General features: G+C 46.9%; 3 protein-coding genes across 14 annotated transcripts; 1 reads left to right on the forward strand and 2 right to left on the reverse strand.

Annotated features, from left to right (window-relative positions):
• Positions 1–67: 67 nt before the first annotated feature.
• On the reverse strand, positions 68–14056 carry mark3a (MAP/microtubule affinity-regulating kinase 3a). Of its 11 annotated transcripts, XM_037242334.1 has the most exons (20): positions 13490–14056; positions 10440–10488; positions 10062–10232; positions 9655–9708; positions 8383–8431; positions 7742–7807; positions 7171–7241; positions 6717–6773; positions 6365–6601; positions 6181–6300; positions 5848–5947; positions 4911–5023; positions 4702–4849; positions 4386–4600; positions 3775–3878; positions 3499–3630; positions 2825–3094; positions 2318–2344; positions 1681–1725; positions 68–758 (listed from the first exon to the last, which is right to left on the reverse strand). In XM_037242334.1, the coding sequence occupies exons 2-20, from the start codon at positions 10443–10445 to the stop codon at positions 410–412; spliced, it is 2334 nt and encodes a 777-aa protein (XP_037098229.1). In that variant the 5' UTR covers positions 10446–10488; positions 13490–14056; the 3' UTR covers positions 68–409. The 11 variants fall into 11 exon arrangements, with proteins under 11 accessions (XP_037098229.1, XP_037098224.1, XP_037098223.1 ...); XM_037242329.1 differs by lacking the exon at positions 10440–10488 and having other exon boundaries at positions 3499–3627; XM_037242328.1 differs by lacking the exon at positions 10440–10488.
• Positions 14057–15182: 1126 nt separating this feature from the next.
• Positions 15183–20325, reverse strand: eif5 (eukaryotic translation initiation factor 5). 2 transcript variants are annotated; one of them, XM_037242382.1, is made up of 12 exons: positions 20234–20325; positions 19464–19756; positions 18014–18293; positions 17829–17910; positions 17305–17477; positions 17127–17238; positions 16922–17052; positions 16688–16849; positions 16273–16434; positions 16006–16170; positions 15751–15891; positions 15183–15636 (listed from the first exon to the last, which is right to left on the reverse strand). In XM_037242382.1, exons 3-12 carry the CDS (start codon positions 18083–18085, stop codon positions 15538–15540), a joined length of 1299 nt encoding a protein of 432 aa, XP_037098277.1. In that variant the 5' UTR covers positions 18086–18293; positions 19464–19756; positions 20234–20325; the 3' UTR covers positions 15183–15537. The 2 variants fall into 2 exon arrangements, with proteins under 2 accessions (XP_037098277.1, XP_037098278.1); XM_037242383.1 differs by lacking the exon at positions 20234–20325 and having other exon boundaries at positions 18014–18103; positions 18206–18293; positions 19464–20071.
• A 322-nt stretch (positions 20326–20647) lies between these two features.
• vps29 (VPS29 retromer complex component) lies at positions 20648–24504 on the forward strand. The gene is made up of 4 exons (XM_037242436.1): positions 20648–20766; positions 23398–23589; positions 23688–23923; positions 24157–24504. The coding sequence occupies exons 1-4, from the start codon at positions 20764–20766 to the stop codon at positions 24272–24274; spliced, it is 549 nt and encodes a 182-aa protein (XP_037098331.1). The 5' UTR covers positions 20648–20763; the 3' UTR covers positions 24275–24504.
• Positions 24505–24871: the final 367 nt, after the last annotated feature.

The following is a 24871-nucleotide window of genomic DNA, read 5'->3' on the forward strand; positions in this document are numbered from 1 at the left end:
CCCTCGCTGCCATCTCTACTCCTCCCCACCTTCCCAACCCCAAGACAAAAAGAGAACAAAAACAGTATTTGCAGTGTGAGATATTTACACGGAAAACAAGAAAAAAGCTACGTGGTGATTTTAATCTTATTCAGGAAGAGGGGAAGAAAATAAATAAGACTAGAAATTCTCTTTTGTGTCCACATTGACAGCAGGACACAAATAAACTCAACTATGTCGCCCCCGTGTGGCCAGAACAAAGTATTAGTCAGCAGTTGAGCGATTATTGCCTAAAAAAAAAAGGAAACAAAGGTGGGTGATGTCGAATGGATACATACTTTGCTGGTCTTTTAGTTTCTTACAAAAGGAGGCGTTTGGAAAGTTGCTACATGGATGATTGTACAGCTCGAGGGGCGGCGGCAGTGGCTCCTCATAGCTTGAGCTCGTTGGCCACCTTAGAGGCAATGTTCTTGAAGGCCATGGACGAGCCGGTGATCCTCTTGAAGCGCACGCCGTTGAGCGAGAGGCGCGGCAGCTTGCACACCTCCATCTCCCACTGGACCAGGTTCTCGGCGTGCCCGTCACCGTGGACGCACAGTAACAGGAAGCTCTCCTGCTGCTCGTAGTCACAGTTGTTGGCATCCAGCACTTTGCGGATCTCCCGCATGATGTCGGCCGGCTCCATGGAGCTGGTGGTCCTCATGCTCCACGTGAAGCGCAGCGAGCGCGGCTTGCCATCCTTGCCCTCGCCCTTGGCCTCCCCGACGGGCACGTGGCGGCTGCGGACACACGCCACACTAAACGTCACACAATACACACATCAAGTAGGGGGGGTCTTGACATTCGTTGTGGCCACAAAACACTCACCAAATTCAAATGTTAAATATATGGGCACAATATGTTAACTCAAAATGGCAAAGTTTGGTCCCAAAATTCTAGTTAGTTGCTAAATACACATTTATGACCACAAATACAAATTTATGATGAGAAAATATAAATTATGGTCACAATAAGTAAATGTCTGATTACAAAATATTAAATTGTGTCCAAGAGTAATTTGTGGCCACAAAATTTAAGTTTGCAGTCGCAAATTGGTAATTTTCCTGGTTGGCCAAGCAGATTGTTTTGCTTTTTTGTATCATAAAAATAATGAAAGCAAATGAAACATCTGGAAGAATTCATCAACTTGAACATGCTGCAGCAGGCATCAAGGGGGGGGTGGTTGTTTGTTCGACACAGCAACATGCAGAAAGAGCAAAGACACGGCAAAACAAAACAAGCACAACGGCGATGACGGCATGCAGCCAACAAGACAAACCGGACGAGAATATCTTGACAAAATGTGTCGAAGAGGGAGCGCTATGGATGCCGTGGCCCCTTTCCCACCGACTCTGCCCAAAATTGGCACGTCAGGGAGGCAACGTTGATTCGATCGAAAACGAGGCGTTGCGACGCGAATTTGCCAATAGGACATTTTTACAATCGATGACTGACGAATGGGATGGAAACGGATATTGCCCAAAAGTGCATGTGAGCCGCAAGTGATTTCCTTGTCCACTCGGGAGTGCTATTTTTACATGACACACAGTGTTTTATTGGTGGTGTAAAGCTGGGATGCCACTTTAGGCAGCAGCTAGAAAGGGGCCGGCCGGGCGCCACCGGACGGGAAGGTTTTCGGGGCGGCTGGTCGGGTAAGCTCACCTTGAGCCTTCGAGCCTCCCGTTTCGCTCAAACTCTGTGGAGACTCTGAGGGATGCGCGAGAAGACGAAGACAGGGAAGAAAACAAAAACAAGAAGAGGATGTGGATCTGGCTGCTAGCATTTTTTCCCCATCCAAGCAAAAACAGCAAGAAAAAAAAAAATGTGTCTGGCGTTCCGTAACCGTGACAACGGCAACAAACGTCCCGCTTCACGCTGGGCACTCCCCTCAGGATTTGTCGTTTGCTTTTAAATGACGGGACGCAAACTCGTGTGAGTGAAGGAAGAACACAGCGTGAGAGCGGCTGTGGCACAGGTGGACGGTGCCCCCTGCCTGCCTGCCTGCACGCAGCGCAGCGACATGAGTAGCACGCACGCACGCCTTCTGGACGTACGTACGGCGGACCGGCGCTACTCGCGAGGGAAAGCCACTGTGCAACTAATGCTCATTCAAATTGCCATTTTTTACAAAAATAGTTGCATAAAGATTTTAAATATTTGTCTGAGAAATTCCCTGCAAGACGGCACATTTGTGAAACCAGTATGTAGCGTGTGAGTGTGTGCAGCCAGGCGGCATGTTAGTGGCGTGCCAGCGGTCGGGCGACAGCGCAGGCGGGCGGGCAGGCAGCGCTGGTCCTACCTTTTGGTAAACCTGAACGACATGTTTCTACAACAGAACCACAACACACAGGAAGAGGGACAACAGAGACTGCGTCAAACGATGTCCCGTCGTATGTTTGGACATCGGGAAAGGGACATGAAAGCGGCCATGGCGAAAAACACAAGGAGGATGGGAAGCCATTTTGTCCCATCTCTGACCCGCTTCAGCCTCTGAGCAATCGGCGAGCTTTTGGTGGTTAGAGGTTGTCCCTGTAATATTGTCACCTCTGTTTAGTAACAAAAAAAAACATCTCAAAATGAGAGTTCCCACACAAAACATTATTTTTTTTCGCATAAAAATTCAGAAGTGTTGTTGATGAATCCCAACAGTTGTAACGATAAAATTCAGATTTGTAAGTTCCGTATTCAGTTGAGCAAAGTAAAGAGAGAATTTCGACATTGAAAAAAGCAGTACAAGAAGCAAATAACGTGAAACATCAGAAAGAGGGGGAAAAAATGCGAGCTAAGCGAGGAGAAAGTGTCCTACCTGCGCGTGAGCTTGGAGGTGAGCTTGGAGAATAGGTTGCTGGTGGCGCGGCTGCGTGCCTGCGACAGCGGTGAGGCATCGTGCGAGTGGCTGGGTGAGGCAGGCGGCCCGTTGTAGGTGGCCGTGCGCCGGTCGCGCAGCTGCCCGCCGTGGAAGGTGCTGCGGCTGGCTGTGCCGCGGGGGAAGCGCAAACGCTCGGGCGTGGACGCGTTGGCCACACTGTGAGTGGACGCCACCGGGTTGTGCTGGCCGCCCGGGGACACCAATGCGCTGGGGAGGGGGGGAAAAAAACACCCGTCAGCTCAGCCGGCATATTTGGGGCGACTCACTTGTTGCCATTCGCTTTGATTTTACAAGTACATTTTTGCCATAAAGTACGACAATAAAAATTGGAGAAAATATAAATGGTGTTTCCCGCCTGGTAAGTGGAGGTGGGGGCCAGGAGGGGCGAGCACCGTGGGGTCAAAGTTGACGGCAGAGGACAAATGACGAGAAGATTAGGATGAGAAGTGAGTAAAAAAAAAAACGCCAGATGTCATCAAACACATTTCACGATGCGTCATTCCAGCTCGCAGTCTGACGAGCAGGAGGCGGGAAAAGAAGCGGGCTTGACGTGCGGGATTGGCGCAGACACCGGGAGACAGACGGGTGGCACTCCCGCCCCGCTGTCTTACTTGGCCGAGCAGTAGTCCAGCGCGTAGTAGGAGTGCGGCAGCGTGGCCCAGCCCGCTTGGCATGCGTGCAAGGGGCTGGGCGCCTGGCCCCGCAAGGAAGGCGAAGGGCTGGCGGTGCGGGCCACCCAACTGCTGATGAACGCCCGCGGGGGCCCCGCCCCCAGAAATCAAACAAGAGAATGAGAGGGAAAAAAAGACAGAAAGAAAAAAAGAAAGACAGAAGGCAAAAAGGCGCTGAGGTCAAAGACCTGAGCAGGCGCTGGAGCAGGCGCTCACCTGTTCTCTTTCCCGTTGGGAATGACGGAGAGGCGGTCGGCATTGTTGCGGTCGCTGCACACGTAGGTGTTCCGGCGCGTCATCCCCGCCGACGCCGTGTTGTTCTACAGGAGAAACGCGAGTGGCATGTCATTCTCACAAGTGGCCATTTTGGAGGCGCGGGGATTCCGCCCGACGCCAGCAACATGACAAGCGTCTAAGGCAGTGGTTCTTAACCTTGTTGGAGTTATCGAACCCCACTAGTTTTATATACGCTTTCACCGAACCCCTCTTTAGAGAAAAATGTAATTATTCTTTTCAAATTCAAGACATAAATGTATTTTACTGGTGCACAAAATGAGCCGTGCAAGATCATCACCTTGTTGAAAGAACAAAACCAACACAATGCAGGAACTCGCAACAAATTACATACCTGCAAATCAGTGTGACTTCTGCTGTTGCCTTTGCGAGACCAGTTCAGATATGCGTCATCACATTTACATGATAAATCAGGTGTGTTCGGACCTCCGCAGTGGAGGCTCTGCTGAACCCCCGAGACCGACTCACCGAACCCCGAGGGTTCGATCGAACCCAGGTTAAGAACCACTGGTCTAAGGGAATGGTCCACTCACGGCGTGCGCGACGGCACCAGCTTTCCGGCGGTCAGGTATGTCGGCCTTGTTGGGGTTGTTGGCGTTGCCCAGCAGCGGGCCGGCGGGTGGCGCGACCCGGCTCCCCGGGGCTCCTGACTTGCGCAGCTGGACTCCACCGTCGTCCTTTCCGTTGTCGACGGCGGCCGTCTGGCTGCGCTTGGGCTGGGCTGTGCCCGCCGTGGCGTTCTGGCCCGCTGGAGAGGATGAGCGCATTTTGAATTGAACAAGCCAACTAACCAAACGAGGGACATATTAGGGCCCCTTGACATGAAGCTTCTGAATTTGACATGCCAACCTTGCTCGCTGTAGCGCCGCTGCTTGTGGTTGGATGAGGCGCTCCTCTGGACTTTGAGTTGCGAGGGTGACTGCCCATTGAGCTCGCTGTTGGGTCTGGCCTTGGCCAGCGACAGGTTGCTGTTGGACGCCGACTCGCCGGGCTCTGCCTGGGGGCGGAGGGCAGGAGGGATCAGGAGGGGCCGCTTGCCCAAGATGGACGGCGCTTACCTCCGAGGCCTTCCTGCCCAGCAGCAGGTAGGTGGCGGTGATCTCGTCGTACTTCATCTTGGCCAGAGCCTCCTTGATCTCGTCCAAGTTGTAGCCCATGCCCACCATCACATCTGCGTGTGCACACACACACACGCACACCACACACAGACACACACAAATTAGGGGTGGCAAACTGCAGGCACTTGTCTGCCCAAAATGCTCAGAAAGGATTTAGGCACTAAATCAGGATAATTGTTGTGTGGGCTTTTTTGATTATTTATTTCAATCATCAAACTGAATTTTTGTTTTGAAAACTATGAGTACAATTAAAGTATGACTCTCCAATTCAACACGTAATGTTTTTTGTCATGACATAAATATTGATGGCGACGTGCTCAGGTGCGAGTATGAGTACAATTAAATGATGGCTCTCCAATTCAGCACGTCATGTTGTTTTTTGTCATGACATAAATGTTGATGGCGACGTGCTCAGGTGCCGGCACTCTTCTGTCGTGTTGCCGGATATCAAAAGTGCTGCTTGGTGTTATGTGGCCCAATAATTTTGTCATAAGGCTGCAATCCTCTATTTTGTCCCCGTGCCTTTACGTGAATTATTTACAGGGTGAGGGATCCCTCTCCCGGCTTTGCTGCTGTTACGTAAACTCCAGCCCCCCACACCCACCGCTTTCATTAAGCGCTTATCCGGGACACAACGTTGGGGCGGGGGCGAGTTTGCTGCCTCTCGCCAGCAGCAGCAGCAGCAGCTTGTGTTTACTTATTTATCAGCACGTTTCTTCTTGGTCTCTGGAATGGAGTGAGCCAGCGAGCTTGGGCCACCAAACAACAGCTCGCGCAAGAGCCTTGTTACGCAACGCCAAGATAAGCAAAGGATGGCGATGTTTCGGCCCATTCCACGAGCGCTTTGTGTGACTTTGTGGGTTGTCCTGTTGGGTACCTATTCTCTTCTGATCGGCGATGTCCAGCTCCGGCTCCACGTAAGGCTTCAGATCGTCGTCTTCGAATCCGGCATTGATCCAGCGATCCTTCATGATTTGCTGCGGCAGAGACAAAGTTTTAGATTTTGCGCGACCTCTACCGCTTGACACTTGTTTGTTCTGGTGTCCCGCCGATCAGATCAATGTCTCAGCCGGCGGAACAACTAATTATCATCGATCCCGCTCGGACACACGAGTGCCAGACACGTGGACGTTATTCGGCTGCCCTTACTATCACTCAGAGGAAAAAAATTTGAAAAAGAAATTCAAGATCAAATTGTTTGAGGCGTCACCTCGAGCGTCCCGCGCTTGGCTGGGTTGAGCACCAGGAAGCGCTTGAGCAGGTTCTCGCAGTCGGTGGACATGTAGAAGGGGATGCGGTACTTCCCTCGCAGCACGCGCTCGCGAAGCTCCTGCAAAGGCAAGTCGAGTCAGCGCCATTTTCGGCATCGCCATGCGGTAGGTGCCACACCTCACCTTGAGGTTCTGCCCGTCAAAGGGCAGTGAGCCGCTGACAAGCGTGTAGAGGATGACGCCCAGGCTCCAGACGTCCACCTCAGGCCCGTCGTACTTCTTGCCCTGGAAGAGCTCGGGCGCGGCGTACGGCGGCGAGCCACAGAAGGTGTCCAGTTTGTTGCCCAGCGTGAACTCGTTGCTGAAGCCAAAGTCGGCGATCTTGATGTTCATGTCAGCGTCCAGCAGCAGGTTCTCCGCCTGAGCACGCCAAATGGAGTACCGGGTTACGCAAACAGAGGAAGTGCGAGAACGACGCAACGCAGAACTGGTTCAAAACTGGTTCCTTGGGGGAGCTGCATGTGTGCGTGTTCACCTTGAGGTCTCTGTGGACAATGTGCTTCTGGTGGCAGTACTGCACCGCCGATACAATCTGCAAGAGGAAGAAAAGGAGCAGTTTTCAGCTGTGCTGCTGCGATTGTTTCATTCATTTCTTTCAAAGCTTATTTCCTCAGCACTTGGCGGAGGCTTTTTATGGCTAATAAATAATAATAATGCTCGTTGCAGCTTATCTAAAATACTGTAAAAAGAAAATAAAGGACAATTGTAAAAAAAAAAAAAAAAAAAAAAAAAGATTCAAGATTTCAAAACAACTTTTTTTTTCTAGCATAGCAAAAATTCGCTTGTTGGTGAGTGGCCTCATCAAGACGTGGCATGGCATGATGCCAGACCTTAATTAACTTGTGGAATCCCGACAGCGGCCTTTGGAAGAGTGTCGCGTTTCGCGGCGGCCGTGCAGTGCAGCCCAAAGCAGAAGGCTGCGGGCGTACCTGTCTAAATTTAGCTCTGGCCTCTTTCTCCTTCATTCTTCCATGTGCTACCAGGTAGTCGAAGACTTCTCCTGCAAGGACCAGGAAGCGGAAGCACGGTGAGGACAAGATGGAGGAGCTTCATTGACTGATCAATCAATCAATCAATCGATCGATCGATCAATCCAACAGAAAGAATTGTTAGTTACATTTGTGTACTAAACAAAGCCATATGCCCAGCTATTCAAAGGATGTGAGCATTTGTGCAACCCCAATATCTCACCCCGCCACTCACATCAATCAAGGGAAAAAAGTTTTGGAAGTTATTTCTCTGCATCGCTCTCATTTGAAGAGGGGGGTGCAGACTTTTTCGGATCTGCTGTAAACTCGACGCCTCTTCAGTCAACCCGCTCGGTAATCATCTCATTGCAATGCCGCCAAACGGACGCAACGCTCCTATCAACAGTAATGCAATGAGAGCGCGGCTCTCGGCACATCGCAGAGAGCGACGCGAGTGTGACGGCGCATGTGATGAGGGGAGAAAATGAGACGGGATTGTGTCGTGGAAGTGTGTGTGTGTGTGTGCGCTCACCTCCACTGGCGTACTCCATGACCAGGTAGAGTGTCCTCTCAGTCTCGATCACCTCAAACAGCTTGACTGGCGGGACGAGACACACAACAACAAACACACAACACACGTCAAGGACGGGTTGCTTCGGCGTGCGTGGTGATGAAAGAGCAGCAGGCGGACTAAAATAGCCCGCGGTGGGATGGAAGACCAGCAAACCGACAGAAAATGATGCTAGGTTGATATTAGCGCTTTTGAAATGCTTTTTTTCCCAACATAAAGAAAATGGCATTCAAACATGCAAGCACATCACCATCTAAATAAACAAATAAATAAATAAACAAATAAATAAATAAAAATTGGCAGATTTCCTCCCCTATTAGGGTAAGTTGCGCAAATGTTAAAGGACAAAGTAAAACAGTCAAGTGTTCTGTAATTCATAAAGTTATTGACCCAGAAGGTTATTCATTACATTTTCTTAAATCAATTGGTTAGCTGAATTTTCTTTCTCAAATATCAGCATCAGGCTTAAAAAAAACAAAAACAAAAAAAACATCTCGGTTGGTGCCAATTCTCTTATGATTTTCATCCTGCTGATCCTCATTGCAGACTGGCCTGACGGCCAGAATTCAAACTTGAGTGAACGGTTGCTAACGACGACTTACCAATGTTGGGATGATTCAAGATCTTCATTATTCGGACTTCTCTGAAGAGCTGAATGTAAACACAAAGTGAAGATAAATGTGTGAAGAAACACATACCCAGTCATGAAAAGGCAGCTGAGGCAACCGGAAACACACAAAACCAAACAAAGTGATTGACTGCATTAACAGCATTAATTAACATTAATTGCATTAACAACCACAAAGTGGCCATGAAGAACAAAAACAAACCGGTCTTAAATTCACATCGACAATGTCACCATCAGTAAGAACCAGTTTGTGAAGTATTGGCTGTTTAAAATGCATATTTAAAGGGATGTATACGTATGTGCGGAGGGGGAGTGAAACCATATTCAAATCAAGACCAGGACCAAGAAAAGCACTGGATGTGATCGCGAACATCTGCTCTTCCTTCAAGTCTTTTGGGATTAGTGTGTGGCTAATGCTAGTGACCGCTTTGGACATGGCACTTTTTAAGAAGCGAGACTTTAAGAGACGGCTGATAAGTCAGGTGGAGCGCTCTGCACCCGACAGGACGTCCTCCAATTGTTGAGCACACAAAAGAGGGAAGCCGTCCATTTTCTAGCCCCGCCACCCATCAGAGCGACGCGCGACCGTTGTCATGCCTCATTTTCTCTGCCGGGTCATCCGGACAGCAGCAGATGTGACAAAAGGTCTGATCAACCGGATTAGCGTGAGGATTCAATTCTTAGGGACGCCGGTCTCTCTCTCTCTGGGATTTGTCAACTCTTCATCATTACTGTCAGCTACGGTGAGGGGTCGACTGTTTTGTATTTAAAGCCTCACACGACAGCAATTTCACCTTTTCGAGTCTTTTAAGACGGCTCGGATCTCACAAAATAAACACGGGAGGAACTCAATCGCCCGTTTGTGTGCGTGCACGAGCTCGCCCGTTGTTTTTTCTGGGAGCCTCTGACACACAAAGGGTTACAAATCGATCGCGCTTCGGAAAAACTGATGGAAAACCACTGCTGGCCCGCCTGGGGTGGGGCAAAATAGCGGCCTTCTTTGTGGAGGCCGTCAATAGCAACCGCCAATACCTCAAACTGGTATCGTAACCCCATTGAAACGACTTTGCAAGCAAGAGTCGTTCCGATGGGGTTGGGCGTGGATAGCAAAAACAAAGGCTCCTCCCACTTGCCGTAGTTTCAATTGCATGTGACGACTTGTTTGGGACGACCACGGACGCGCTTTCCCGCTTTCTCACAGAATCGGCAATCATAAGACGCTTGAGCAAATTGGGCGGCCAGTTACCTTCTGAAGACTGTTGGGGTTCAGTTGCGTCTTGTCGATGATTTTGATGGCCACCTGCGCCCAAAGAACAAAAAACAACACGAGAAAAAAATTAAAGCAGACAAATGCATCGAGGAAGGTACCATTTCAGTACAAAAGTTATTTTGGCGGTTGGGCGTTTTTATTTTGTCAATAATGGGCTCATTCATCCCTATTAAATTAATTATGAATACGGAAATCATTCTAGTTTTATTATTAAAATAAACTATTTTACAACTCATTAGCCTATGAGCCAAAGTCAACAACAAAACAATTTTGAGCTCGTGCATTGATATTTTTGATCAATTGAATATTTAAAAATGACGTTGGCAAAATTGCTACGAGGTAGGCTAAGCTACTTAACCGGCAGCGGCAATGTTACCGGTTACCTCTCTGCCGGTGAGGATGTGGCGAGCCAGTTTGACCTTGGCGAAGTTGCCCTTCCCGATGGTCTTGAGCAGGCGGTAGTTGCCCACGTGCGGCTGCTGTGGCTCGTCGGAGCTGCGAGAACGCACGCCCGAGCGGGACGACTGGCGGCCATTGCCGTGAGAGGACGCGTGCTGCGGGAGGGAGACAACACATTATTCCACTACACACACACATAAAAAAAACAACCTCCGCTTTGACTTGAGCCTTGCCTGCACATAGATTAACAGAAACAGTACATTTACTTCATTATTTCTGTGGGGGGAGGGGGGTTGACCCGATTCATGTGGTTGCGTGTCCGAGAGGGTCACGTGAACTTTGATGCTGGCTGCAATTCTTACCAGCATTGATTTTTATTTCTGTGTGTGCTGGTGTCCTTTTCAAAAGCAACTAGGGTTAAAAAAAAAAAAAAAACTGATCGAGGTCAGTCAGTATCAACCGAGCCGTTTCCCCATCGTGCTGGCTGAAACGCTGCAATGCAGATCCAACTTTCAAGTCCTGGCGAATTACTTGGAACCTGGAACCTTTGGTTCTGCGGCGCGTAAGTTCCAGGGACTACAAGTGTCAAGAACGCAAAGTGTGAATATGTCAAGCAATCAGATACATCCAACATTGCAGAGTCCGTCTTAAAGGGTCCGGAACCTTTTGAGAGTACTTAACCCAATCAGACCCAAAACCAAATTACCCCATCATTTTTGGACTCTGGGACATTCCTGAGATTTTTTTTTCTTCAGGTCGAAAGAGGAGCCTCGGTTTTCTAATGTCTCGGTTCTCGAACAAATCGGTATTCGAACAAAAAATTCGAGATTTTTTTGCTTCGGATGTCGGACGAAATTCGGTTGTCGAACCTCGCGAGATGAGCCGAGAGGACCCGCATGCCAACTGACTCCGTTCGTTATTACGTTCTCGTTACTCTGAGGATTGCATCAACTCTAATCATGCCTCCAAAGGAAGCAAGTGGGAGCAGTAAAGCTATCCTAAAACACAAAGACGCTCCTAAAGCAATGCGACAGTGAGCGACAGTGAGCGACAGTGAGCGACAGTGAGCGACAGTGAGCGCCCGGCGCGCTGCGGTTGCGCGATCGGACCAAATTAAGCTCCCTGCGCACTGATGTCCACTTAAATTTTGGAAAGTACAACAGGACTTTAAAAATATTTTCTAAATTTCAGCGACGGCTCTGTCACAATAATGCGACCAGCGTGGTGCAGTTGCGCGGTCGGCGGTGCGCTACGGTTGGGCGTTCGGCGGTGCGCTGCAGTTGCGCGATCGGACAAAAATGCGCAAATGAAAAAATGCTTAAAAAAGGCGTTTTTTGTTTGGAACGGATTAAATTTGTTTCCATTATTTGTAATGGGAAAACATGATTCGGAATTTGAACAATTCACTTCTGTAACAGCCTTCTGGAACGGATTGTGGTCGAAAACCGAGGCTCCACTGTACTACCACCTCTACATGGTATTCTTTTGGTTCTAATAATGAGCCCCAGATCTACATTTAGCCAACAGTGCTTGCATCCAAACAAAAGGCAAAACAGCAATCCGAACGTTCCTGGATAAAAGTGACAGAAAAAGATAGGAGCCCACAGTTGCAGTGAAAATGTTACAAACACAATTTGAACCAACAACTTCCAAATGTCGTCATCTACTCAATCACAGATGCTTTAAGTCTTAAATTTGACCTCTCACATTGTTCACTCACCGCAAGAAACACAAAAGAGCCTCAAATTACCCCCCCCCCACCAAACATGGTTTCAGGCAACATTTCTGTCTGGCTAGTGGTCTTGAGGTTTTTACTCACGAGGCTGCAGTGCCTCCTGGCCACCTGTGAGCCAGTCATGTTGCCGCAGGGAGACGGCGGAGAACGCTTGACGATGACCACACGTCCACCGGCCCTGCAGACTTCGTCAACGCAGCTCGCAACTTCCCCACTGATAACCAGTGCAGGCCATGACAGGGACGAGGGGAGCTTGCAAGCAGATAATAACAATGTGCTTCAAGCCCACGACAGGCTGCCAACTGCGGTGGGAAGTTGCCCTTTCTGAATAAAAGCCTGATATTTTTCCACGGGAGTCAAAGGGATTTTGGGAGGACCCCCCCACCCCTAAATCTAGCTGCACGCTAACTTGTCAGGAGCCAAAGATGTGGACCAGTAATGACATCCAGGAAGCTTTAGGTCACAGGAACACATTAGAAGCTTTTAGCTCCCTCAACTACAAATTGCCAGGATGCAAAGCTCCTGGAATTTCAAGTAGGTCATCTTGAATCGTGGCTTATTTTCTACCTTGGACCAACTTGCAGTCAGGTAAAACCGGGGTGGGTTCTTCCCCAAATAAACCCCGCCTGGTCTTTGATGACACCGGACCCGCAAGTGACACTTGAGCGCTTGTTGCCGTTATCGAGTGTTTGTTGTTGGTTATCTGCAAATGTGATGACACATCACACTTTGGAAAACGACAAGGCTGCCAGTGTCAATACAAGCCGTATTGACAGATGGATGAGGAAATGGAGGAAAATCCATGAATTGATCAGTCCCTCGGTTATTATCTTAGCCCATCCCCTACTAATGTATTTTCACGTATTAATTCTAAAAATCTTTCGAAGTTGACAGCTATTAGGAGTTGCAGCAATAAGTTAACAACTCATTGTTATAATTGTCCAAGTCCTTTGATATAACATATACTATTGTTATAATAAAATATATATTTTTAAATAATTCTTAATAACATCTGAATTAAAATTGCAACCCTTGTGAAAATAAGCACTGCAGAAATTCGACTGTTTCAATTGTTTACCAATATGGGGCTTACATATTTTAGTGTCACGGCTTGTAATATTTATTAACAGTCCAAATAGTAGACACCCGTTACAGTAAAACTCCCAAAACCAACAGTACAGTATAGTGAGTGGTAAGAAATAAACAGCGCCTTATTGTGACAAGGCAGGTCGGAAGTGCGTTCGGTTGTGTCGCGCTTGTTTTGAGCAGTGAGTCAGGCAGGGTGCCTTCTGCTGGTCACGAGTGGGCGGGGCTATGACGTTGTCTTCCAAACCCGATTGGTCGAGGCTCTTGATTGATAACCCTTGTAGCCAATAGGATACCCCCCAAGCATTCACTTAAAGTAGAGTCTGTCCTGTAGTTTTGCTCGGCTGGGGCCTAAAGTGTCCCCAACACGTCCCAAATAAACAACTACCACTCAAGAACTTGACAACTTTTAACTGTGACCAAAAACAAACCCAAAGCGTGTTCACACCAAACAAGGGGAATTGGGCAGGCCGCAGAGGAAGCCGATTTGTTTACGAAGTGCGGTGGAGAGAACAATACGCGAGGATTCAGTCCGATATGCGCAGCAAACTGTATGCCATGACCTCTTAACATCACAAAACGGCTACTCACACTCTCGGTCGCCTTCTCGTTGACGGTGGGCAAAGGGGTTTTGGTGGACATGATGTTTCAAGCGAGGCTAAGCAGCTCGCGATCCGGTGACACCTCGTTCGATCCCGCGGCGGAAGAGGGACACAGTCGCATGGATCTCCGAACGAGTGGGGAAGCAACACTTTGGAGTGGCCAACAAAATAAAATGTGCAAATCGTTGCTGCGCCAGTCGTCCCGACTCCCGGGGCCAGTCGGGCCAAAGGGAACTTGGCCAACGTTTGACGGAGGCGCCGCTCGGCCACTACTTCAAAAAAAAAAAAAAAAAAAAAAAAAAACGCCCCGGGCTTTTTTTTTTTTTTGCTCTCAAGTCCGCCTAGCAGCGACGGGCCATGGCCTCCGAAGTCGGGCGGCGGCGCAGTGTCGTCAGGCAGGCGGGATTTAAACAGGTTCGACGTTGTATTTCCTCGGCGTCGGCTCGTTTTGGGTCATCGCAAACGGTGGGCGAGCAGCTCCCTGGGATGATTTAGGTGCGACCAAAATGGCTACGAGTGCTCGGTGGCTGGGCTGGATTAGGAGGCGTTCAATGACCTCGCTCGGAGTCCGAAAAATTACTTTCGTAAACACCGGAACTGGCCGTCACTCCGACACGCGAGATCCAAAACTGTTAAGCACTTGATTATGTTCACACTCCAAAACGTCAATTTATTCGCCTTAAAAAATTATATGTGATGTAGAAATTAGCTGTTTTCGTTTGCGAAGCAAAGTTCCCCATATTACTGGGCGTTTTGCAGGGCTGATCTTTGGAGATCCAGACAGTTCATGTGTGCGTGTAAATCTGAATGAGAGCTGCTCAGGGGTCATTTCATTAGACGACAGAAGAACCAAAGTGAGATGTTCGAGAAATAGACTTTACTAAAAAACTAATTCTAAAACTATCCATGACAACCATGGTTGCCTCTTTTCCGACGACACCAGAAAGTAGCATTGTCGCGAACCAGCTGAACAGGAGGGGCGGAGAAGGTTCTCAAGCCGAAGTCAGCAAACCCACCCGGCTGACCTTCTGGCTCCGCGTTATCACTAAAACGTCTGCGCTCTGTCAACACTTAACTTAAGCTTCAAACGCGGACAAGTGTGTATTTACATTCGAGCTCGGTACAGACAAATAAGCGGCAAGGACGGCAAAGCAGAAAAAAAAATAAGGTTAACATTATGATAGTGTCGAAACTCGGTAACCTTCCAGTGGTTTTGCAGGGGAGAGGAATCTGGCCAGTCTGGAATAGGTAAAATCTGCTAATAGTTATACCCCCCGTGACATAGCTATAAATTAGCACGCAAGGTAAAATCCCCATTACACAAGCCTTTAAGTGCTGCTCAGTGACTGGATAAGCGGAATGTACCACTCACCTAAAATTGCACAATCATACATTCAAAAGTAATAGCAGCGAAATACCACCATCTATTGGTAGACGTTAAAGAAGCAGTGACTTGAAGGGCCTGTTCTACTTTACATCACCACATCAAGCTCATCATGGCTTGCCAAAGGTCTTCAGACGAAATGTTTATGAATTAACTTCAAGTGAGCCCAGGCTTTGCAACAAACCAAACTAAAAACTTCATAGCTGTCCAAATACTTTCTATTCTTCATGTAAAATTTCACTTTTAATTCTCGGTGCAAGGTTTCCTCCTAGGCTCCCAATCAGAGTGAACACAGGAGTTGTGGATAGCAAAACATTCACTTCTTTATTGACTGGAAAAGTATGAGGGACCAAAAAAAGTGCACTGCAATGACCCTCGAAAAACAGGCATGATTAAAATCCCTCCCAGAAACGAGCATCGTAACAACTCTTGTCTTATTTTAGGGCTTGTATGCACATCAACGTGACAGAAGAGTGGATGTGCAGCCAGTTAGCTTAGCGCGCAAGGTTAAGAGAACATGCCTCAAAGCGAAGGGGGAGGGAGGAGTCAGCTGGTTACAGGGTGGCCAGAGCTAAGGGGTTCAGCCATTTCAAAATCGTGAGTCAAAGCCACAAAAAAAACAAGAATCATGTCATCAATATTGTCCGTGCGTCTTAGATGGCATCAATATCGATGTCTTCGTCCTCCTTCTCCGGCTTATCCACTTTCACAGTCTCCACTTTGAGCTCACGTGCCGAAGAGGAATAAACCACCTGGTGGCCAGAGAAAAAAATAAAATAAAATCAGCAAAGACATGTTACACGCACCATAAAACTCTAAAAAATTCTTCCTCTCTCCTCAAAACGCACAATGGCTGGAGGTATTACCTCAACATTCTCATCATCTTCCTCGTCGTCTTCATCGCTGCCCTCGCTCTCCTCCTCGGCCTCCTTCAGCCACTTGATGAAGGGCGCCGCCTTAGCGCGGATCTCTTTGGCCAGCTCCTTGGAGACATACTTTTTGGAAACCTGCAGACAGTCAAGTTTTATATTTTCATCTTGCTCTTGTTGTAAATGTCCTTGGGGCCCTTGAGAAAAGTCCCAAAAACAAAACATCGAAGCAGCCCGCGCCAGCAGTGTCACCTTCTCGGCCCAGGCAAAGATAACGTCCTCCTCTAGGAGGTCAGCGTCGTAAAAGTCCTTGAGGATGATGGGAACTCTCTGCAACAGCTGGACTTGGTGCAGCTTGACCAAGCACTCAAAGCCGCCCAGTAGGTACTTCTGAGCCTTCTTGTTGTTGTGGCAGAACTGACAACAAAAAGGACAAAGTGCTGTTCAGCTCCTCGCCAATTCAGTGCTTGCTTCAAGTGAGCTTAGATGGGCAGGAGAAGTGGCACGGTCGGGACGCACCCGCAGGAAGTGACGCTTGTATTTCTTGAGCTGCTCGCGGATATTCTCGTCAAAGAGCAGCTCGCTGAGGATGAGCGGGCCCATGGCCTTCACGTCCAGACGCTCGGCCTCGGCCAGGATCTCCTTGTCGGCCGAGTCCACCGTGCCGTTCTCCTTCCGTTGCTACACACGTCAACAACCACTGGCATCGCATTTCCACAAGACGAATAGCTTTTTTTTTTTTTTTTTTTTAACGGCCCAGTGATGCAAAAGAGTAGCAACCGGTGTCGCACAAACGTGTTGACAATAAACGCCTTTGAAGGGCACACACTTGGGGGCATTCAAGTTTGGAATCAAGACTCTGCTGCTGCAGGAACAGACTTTGTTGCACATTAAGTGGAAAAGCCCGATTGCATAAAGGAGAGGAAAGACTGACTTTGACAAAGTTGTAGAAGAGGTTGACTCTCTCCTCCAGAGGTTTCTCCAGATCCTCGCTGAGCGTCAGGTTCTTGGCGTGGTCGCTGATCTCCTCCATTCGCCTCCTCTGAGCCTCCTTGGTGGTCTCCTCCCCCCAGTCGTCGTCGTCGTCGTCTCCGTCCTGAAACGCGGGCGAGCCTGAGCGGCAGCGATACAAACACGAGCTGGCATGGAGGGGCGGGGGTGAACGCACCACAGCGTCAGGAGCGTCAATGTTCTCCTGGTTTCCGGCCTCTCCGCTTCCTGAGCCGTTCTCCTTGTCCTTCTTGCGGTTCTTCTTCTCTTTCTCCTTCTTGGCGGTGGTGGATCCGCTGTCGCTGGCCTCTGGCGTGAGGGAAGCAACGTCGAGGTTCAAGCGAGTTTGGCCCCGATGGGCAGCTTTAAGGACACCGTCTCACCTGGCGGGTTTTTGAGGATGAAGGTGCAGAGTTTGTGCTTGGTATCGAGCATGCCACGGTAGCCGCAGGCCTTGCAGGACGTGCCGATGGTTTGCTTCTTGGGATTCACGTTCTGCGGAAAAGACGCAAGCATTTAGCAGAAGCGTAGACGAGTGCCGGAAGCGGGTCGATGGTTTACCAGGTCGGTTTCTGGGTTGTCGCACTCGGCGCACAGCACAAATTTCCTGATGAACCCATCCAGCATGTCCTGCAGCTTGTTGGCCTCGTGCGAGCCGTTGACAATGTAACGGTCATTTTTGGTATCGAACTGGGTTTGAGCGCCGAGTTCACAGCCAAAAAACTTGGTCGGGTCTGCTCAAGAGACAAAAGGAAACCGTCAACTAACAGCATGTGCATCGCGGTCAAGCTGGATGGAAAAAAATAAAACTTCCCATAACACGGAAGAGTTCAATTCAAATGATCCATGACGAAACATTGCATCGTTATTTATGTGTGGCAAAAATCACAACCCTCAATCATGTCACCAACATCCACAGTAGTACAACAAAATTGTAAATTTAACATCAATAAGACGCATTTGTGCCGTTTTGTGATGCGCTTCATTTTCCTGTCAAGAGGTCAACATCTGTTGGCCTTCGATCGGGATGACGTCAAGTCCAGAACGTGAAACGCTCGTCACTCGATCCAACTAGATGAACTTACATGTTGGAGGCCTGTTCAGCGCCTTTGCAACATCGACCATGTTGACAATGACAGTCTTGATTCCATTCCCTTTCCCTTCCACCTGAACAAATACACAAACATGCAGTACATATTAAAAAAACACAAAAAAAAAACCAAGGGAAAAACCCATGGCGCATCCACTCCGGTCCATCTCGCGTGGGTACCTTGGCGATCAGACGGGGCATCTTGTAGCGGTAGAACTGGTCCGACACGCTGCGGTTGACATTGACAGACATGTTGGCTGGACGGCGCTACTATCAGTGAGATAAAAGGATCGTGATTGGGGACTTTCCGGGATCTTCTGTCTGGAAAAGAGGGGATGACATAAACGACTGCAAGCGTGCTCGGTCTCTGACATGAAAAACGCCGTGCCGCCGTGGCCGCAAGCTCCCCGCTTGAAGGCTAAGTTTCCACCACACAGGTTCCAACGGCTGCGCAACAGCTCTGAAACACACACAGACACACAAAGGGAGCCACAAAAACTCCTGTCAGACCACGGACAGGGAAGTAGAAGAAAGCAAAATACTCAAGTGCAACTGTCCATCTAGCCTTCAGGTTGGCAAAAATTCTTTCAGTTGTGAGGGCAATAATAACATTCATTTCCAGATGTCTGCGGACCGTTCAACCAAATTGAAGACACGGCACTGCTTTTAAGAGCTTCCCCAGCAAAATCAAGATCTACATTGCGACTTGGCAGCATTTTACATCTTTTACGCTTATTATGTGGCAGGAGCGTTTGATCTTTGGCTGCTGTATTTAAAAGACGTGTGACATCACAAAAAGTAATAAACATAAAAAGGGTCATTTTAGTTAGCTGTGATTTTAGGCACCTTACTGCTTTAGCGGGCAATTAAGACAATTTTAGAGGAGGCCATTTCGAGACTGTGTGGCCAACCTGCTGCGCTTGTCATGTCAGCTGTTGTCACCTTTTCAGGGGCTCAAACTACACACAAAAAAAAAAATTCAACTGGAGCACACTGGTGGCTTACAGTGTCCGCTGGACGGCTTCTGTTCTCACGCACACCAAAGGAAAGTGCTGAGTCTGACCAATTAAGTAAATAAGCTCGAGTCCGGCCACCCACCCTCGCAGTGTGATCCGGCAGAGGACACGCAGGCGGATTATGTACGAAGAACAAACCGATAGGCGATTTACACGCTGTGGCTTTGGTTTGAAAATAAATGGTTAACATGTTTGTCAAGGCCCAGCATTGTGCAAAAGCAACAGTGTGGAGGGATTAAGGGGTGGCAGTGGAACATGAACACACTAGGCCTGCTTCTGTTAGGACCCCAGAACTACCAAGGCCTTAACTAATGCTAAATTGGTGACGGATACTGACCTATTTCAACCGCCTCGCGTCTATTTTCACACGCACGCCACTAAATCCGGCGCTGGATGAGATCCCAGAAGCTATATTTCAGGCAGGTACGTTAGCTTAGCTCATTAGCCTAGCCGGCCTAGCTTGGCGCAGAGTGCGTCATGCAGCCAACGCACACGAGCGAATGGGGAGGCGCCATTTTGATAGCACCTACTAAACAAATAGCGCACGTAGACATGTTAAACAGCACTCGTGAGAAGGCTGATTGAAAACACCCGGCGCAGCATTTGCGACTTACCGTTTTCGCAAAATAAAGACATAAACACAACGCTGATCGTCCCAAGAGGCGCAGTGAACAGTGTCGATGGCTGCCGCTGTTCTTGTATCGATTGCAGCAGGCTTCTCGGGTGCTGTGTGACGAGGATGAGGATGATGAAGGAGGAGGGGGCCCTCTCGCTTTTTTTTTCTCTCTTTTTTTTTTTTTTTTTTTTTTAAGATGCTAGGGTTGGAAAGAGCCGATGAAGGGAGGCAAAAGCCTTGACAAGACGCGCAGGCCGCTGTGTCCAAAAATGTCCTCTGTGGAGTCGAGACCTTGAAAGCCGAGTGGAGAGAGGCGTTATTTTCCACTGTAAAATAACGTTCTTGTCTCAAAACATCGAGCATAGCGATAAAATGTAGCGGAAAGTGGTTCTCTTGGGCGGCGAGGTTTAACCGTCAGCTCCAAATGGACGAATGACTGTTACGCAAATGTCGCATGTGTTTTAGCGTCATATTGGATCCGATATTGCATAATTACTGTACGCCACAAATAATTGTCGCCAACTGCTCTAAAGAGAATTCAAAATTAGCGTTAGCGTTAGCATGACCTAAATCCAGCATTAAAAGCTAAATCGTCCGACGTGTGCATGGAAATAGCTCGTACCGTACTCGACAGGAAATAGCCTGAGCCCAGATGCTAACGGGGAAGAGCTGTGACGTCGTTCGATATCTAGGCGCAGTCGACGATGAACAAATGGCAATATTGAGAATTAAAAAAAAAAAAAAAGGGGGGGGTGTTAATAACCCAACCTGCTATTAGCTCGACGTAATCGATCGGTCGGTCAATCTGCGACCATATGAGCAGTGTCGCGAGGAGTCGGGGAAACTTAACTGATCTGAAAGAACTAGTAGTGACACCTTACCTCTAGAATGTTCTGGGTAGTGACCTCGCTCCACGCTTCGCTTTAACAAACGATGTGTCAAATTTACAGACGAGGCATATGATACCACTTCCGGAATTGACAATTTTCTGAAATGAAGTACACATTAGAAAGCTGAAGCACTCGAAAACGTAAAATAAAGATAGATATGTAATATCATAAATTCCATACTAATTTGTGTGAAGGGCATTGAGTTCGTCTTCACGTAAATAATCCCACTTTTCCCCAAGATTTGTTTTATTTTGAAATAACAAAAAAGGAAATGAACACTACACAAAATTGCGTGGCTGTTTCTTGCTCTCGTTATTCATTGGCTGACAGCGTGACGTAGGACGTACGCCGTTACGCACGTACGTACTCGCTTCCTCAACTTGACTAGCACAGACAGCGGATTTGAAGATGGTGAGTGAGAACTAACTGTGCATAAAGAAGCAATCTCGCCGATTTGCGCAACGCTTTTAGAGCGCCGTTCCCTCCACGATGTTTCTAGACGACTCTTTGACGAACATGCGGGCGACGTTGGGCACGGGTGCAAAACGATGTGATTTTTTTGGTGACGACTCAAGTACGAGATGGCGCGTTGGTCACATGACTTTATTTCACTTTAGCGGCACAAAACGTCAGAATGAATGACATAACCGTACCTTAAGTCTTAAATCGAGCCTCCGAGGCGTTTGTGCTGGTATTTCAATCAACACAAGATAAACATTAACGTGACTTTTTCGTGTTGCCGAAGTGGTTAGCTCGCCGTGCTAACAAGCTAACAAACACAACTGTCCATGTCTAATGCAAAATGCAGCGCGGTGACGATCTAACGATCATTTCATTGATTTTTGCATGGACTCGCTCATTAACTGTTCATTTTGCTCGCTAATTGTGATTCAATGTGTTCAACTGTCCCGTATGACTGCTAGACAACAGGGGTGGGCAAAATATGGCCGCTCATAATTTATTCATTCAGGTTGCATAAAACTTTTATTCATTTAAAAAAAAAGAAAAAAAGAAAAAGAGATATGATGTAGTGGAACTTCATTCCTGGTGGAGATCAAATGTTACGTAAATGATGAATTTTGGTTAATTAATTTGAATGAACAGAAGTAGAAATACGTAATATGTACAATATAATGTAATAATGTACAACACTTGACATGATCAATAGCCTTGAGAGAGATTAATTTAACATATTTCAAATATTGGTTTTTATCCCTTTAAAATTAAAATTTTATTATTTTAAATAAAGCTAAGGTCCTAATGTCCATTTTCGAATCAGTTTTTCTTGTTATAAAACAATGACTAACTGAAATAATCACATCACATTTTAAATATTTTTTTGTTTGTATTAATCTTAATTTGTCTGTCCATTCATATTTGATTTCTAATTTCAGTTACCCCCTTCTTGTCCCAACTGCTTGTCATTTTCTCTCTGGATACCACCCTCTCAAAACCATATTTATTTATTTTTTTGGTTGAAATAATAATTCCTTCCTTGTGTCATTCTATCCACGCACATATTCCCTTCATCCATTCCGCTTACTTGTCTCCAATCAACCAGGCTGGTCACCGGGTAAGTGCCCCGCGATGGATGTCACTCTTTCTCGCCTAACACTAAAGTCTGGAGGTCTGCGGTACCCAACAGAACAGACCTTCAATGCACCGTTTGCCTTTTTAAAAATTTTTTTTTATGACGACAATACATATTCACAAGTACGGAAGAGGATTAGGGCCAGTGAAGAAAAAAAAATGAGGGGTGACAGGATTCTGACTTTTTTCTCAGAATTCTGACTTCTGACTTTATTCTCAGAATTCTGACTTTAAAGTCAGAAGTCAGAAAGTGGGAATTCTGACTTTATTCCCACTTTCTGACTTTAAAGTCAGAATTCTGACTTTATTCTCAGAATTCCGACTTTAAAGTTGGAATTCTGACTATTCTCAGAATTCTGAGAATGAAGTTAGAATTCTGAGAATAAAGTCAGAATTCCGACTTTCTGACTTTAAAGTCAGAATTCTGACTTTAAAGTCAGAATTCTGAGAAAAAAAGTCAGAATCCTGTCACCCCTCGTTTTGTTTTTCTTCACTGGCCCTAATCCTCTTCCGTACACAAGTGTCCTCTCAACACACTGCTTTGACAAAAATGACAATTGTTGGGGAATCATTTGGTGCGAAAATGGTTCCCCAATTAGTTTTCTCTTCTCCTACAAAAGTTCAGTCAAGACTGGACGACTATGGATCTCAGAGATGGGGAACCTATGGCCAGGCCAAGGTATGCAAATGTTCTTTCACTAAGATGGCCGCGTTAGACGGTGGTCCAACCAATTGAACCACTTGACCGCCTGTTGAATTAAATGATACATTAAGTTTTTTTCTGTTCTATTTTTGCTTTTTTTTTTAAATGTTATGGTTTAATACAGTGAATCTCCATGTGGTATGTGAGCTCCCTCTAGTGGCGTGCAGAGGAGTCACCAAATGAAATGTTAATATTAGCTGTTACTGTGGCCTACACGATCTTTTTTATTTTTTAATACAGCACGGTTAATTTATTGCGGACAGTTCAGTTTTATTTAACTTTTGATTATAATTTCGGGTTGTTATGGATAGCCAAGTAATTCTTTCTGCTCCAAGGTAAACAATGTTACAGCAGGAGATTGTTAACTCAGAAAGCTAACATAATGCTACAAACATGAACTGCAGTCAGAGCCAACTAAGTTTAAGAGGCTAGGTATGTTCCTCGGGTGTTGTCAAGGTTCCCCATCTCTGTCGTGTATCCCCAAACAAGTTGTTTGTGGGCTTTAGCGTTCAATTGTCTAAATAAAAAGTCCAACTACCATCTGGGCTCTCGTTGGCTGTCTGAAACTCGGCTGTCCACCAAAGTAACAAAACAACGTTGTAAATATCAAACAGTCGTAGTTCAGACAGTCAATTCACTCTGCTTTCAAATGAAACAAGTGTTTCTGCCTGGGTGTCCCTCAGGGAGACCCTCGTGGCCCACTTGGAGTTTTCCATAAACACCATCTGAGCCGTCGTCTTTTCACACAGTTGGTACTGGTGCTCGGCGATCTACACATCCCACACCGGTGCAACACGCTGCCGGCCAAGTTTAAGAAGCTTCTGGTGCCGGGAAAGATTCAACACATTCTCTGCACGGGAAACCTGTGCACCAAGGAGAGCTATGACTACCTGAAGACACTTGCTGGGGATGTCCACATTGTACGCGGGGACTTTGATGAGGTCAGTATGGTGTAATAGAAAGGTTGGCTGAGCCTAACCATTCAAAGCCTGTTCAAGACTAGCTTCCTGAACTACTTTACACGTGGGTTTCTTTCCAGAACCTGAACTACCCGGAGCAAAAAGTGGTGACGGTGGGTCAGTTCAAAATCGGCCTTATCCACGGCCACCAGGTGATCCCGTGGGGGGACATGGCCAGCCTGGCGCTGCTGCAGAGGCAGCTGGATGTCGACATCCTCATCTCGGGACACACGCACAAGTTTGAGGCCTTTGAGAACGAGAACAAGTTCTACATCAACCCCGGATCCGCCACCGGAGCCTACAGCGCGCTAGAAAGGTACAGATAAGTTTGCTTGTGTTGTTTTTTTGGAAACGTGGTTGTCTCAGTGTGTAGCAACATGATCAAAAAGTTCTATAGCATGATCTAATTTTCAGTGTCTTTGTAGCAACATGGATTTTAGTCTGTGGTCTGTCAAAAAAAATCTGATGTTTCTGTAAACTGAGACAATACAAAAACTGCTTTTGATTGTCTATTAGCAACATGAACTCTTTTTGCGCCGGTTTTTGTAGCAACATAATTCCGTCGTTCGTACTGATGGACATCCAGGCATCCACGGTGGTGACGTACGTTTACCAGCTGATCGGAGATGACGTCAAAGTGGAGAGAATCGAGTACAAAAAGTCTTAAGCTACAGGACCAGATGGTGTTCCATTCCTTTCCACTCAGGGGCAATGTTAGCCCTGTAATATATTGTTCATAATGTTCTGGGTTTTTTTTTTTTTTTTTTTTGCTTGTGGAGTTTAGTCATTATCCTGAATGCAAATGTCTTTCACATGCAAATTTAGTAACAAAACTTAGCTTCCTTTTCATTTCGTATTTGCCACTTTACACAAAATAAATGACTTCACTCAACTCTCGTTTTGTCTGAAATTATAGAATTATACAAAGTTTCACAGATTTTATTTACTATCATAAAATGGAATCACAAAAGTTTGAATTGTAAATCTTTATTTTCAAATAGGAATTGCAAAATTGGCCTTTACTGTCATGCGGTTTTACAACTTTAAAAATTAAAATAAACTTGTTTAAAAAATGACAATTAGTTCTAGTTGTGCACACTTTTAATTGGATAAGTGAAAAATTCACATTACCTAAATCAAAATTCATAAAATATAAAATTACAAGGTAAATGATGCCCACATTTATGTGATTGCTTAACCAATTATTTTGTGTTCAAAAACAAATTTGCAAATAATTCAGTGAATTAATATATTTCAGCTAATC

The sequence above is a fragment of the Syngnathus acus genome, chromosome 22 (genome assembly GCF_901709675.1).
Source record: "Syngnathus acus chromosome 22, fSynAcu1.2, whole genome shotgun sequence".
In the NCBI taxonomy this organism is placed as follows: Eukaryota; Metazoa; Chordata; class Actinopteri; order Syngnathiformes; family Syngnathidae; genus Syngnathus; species Syngnathus acus.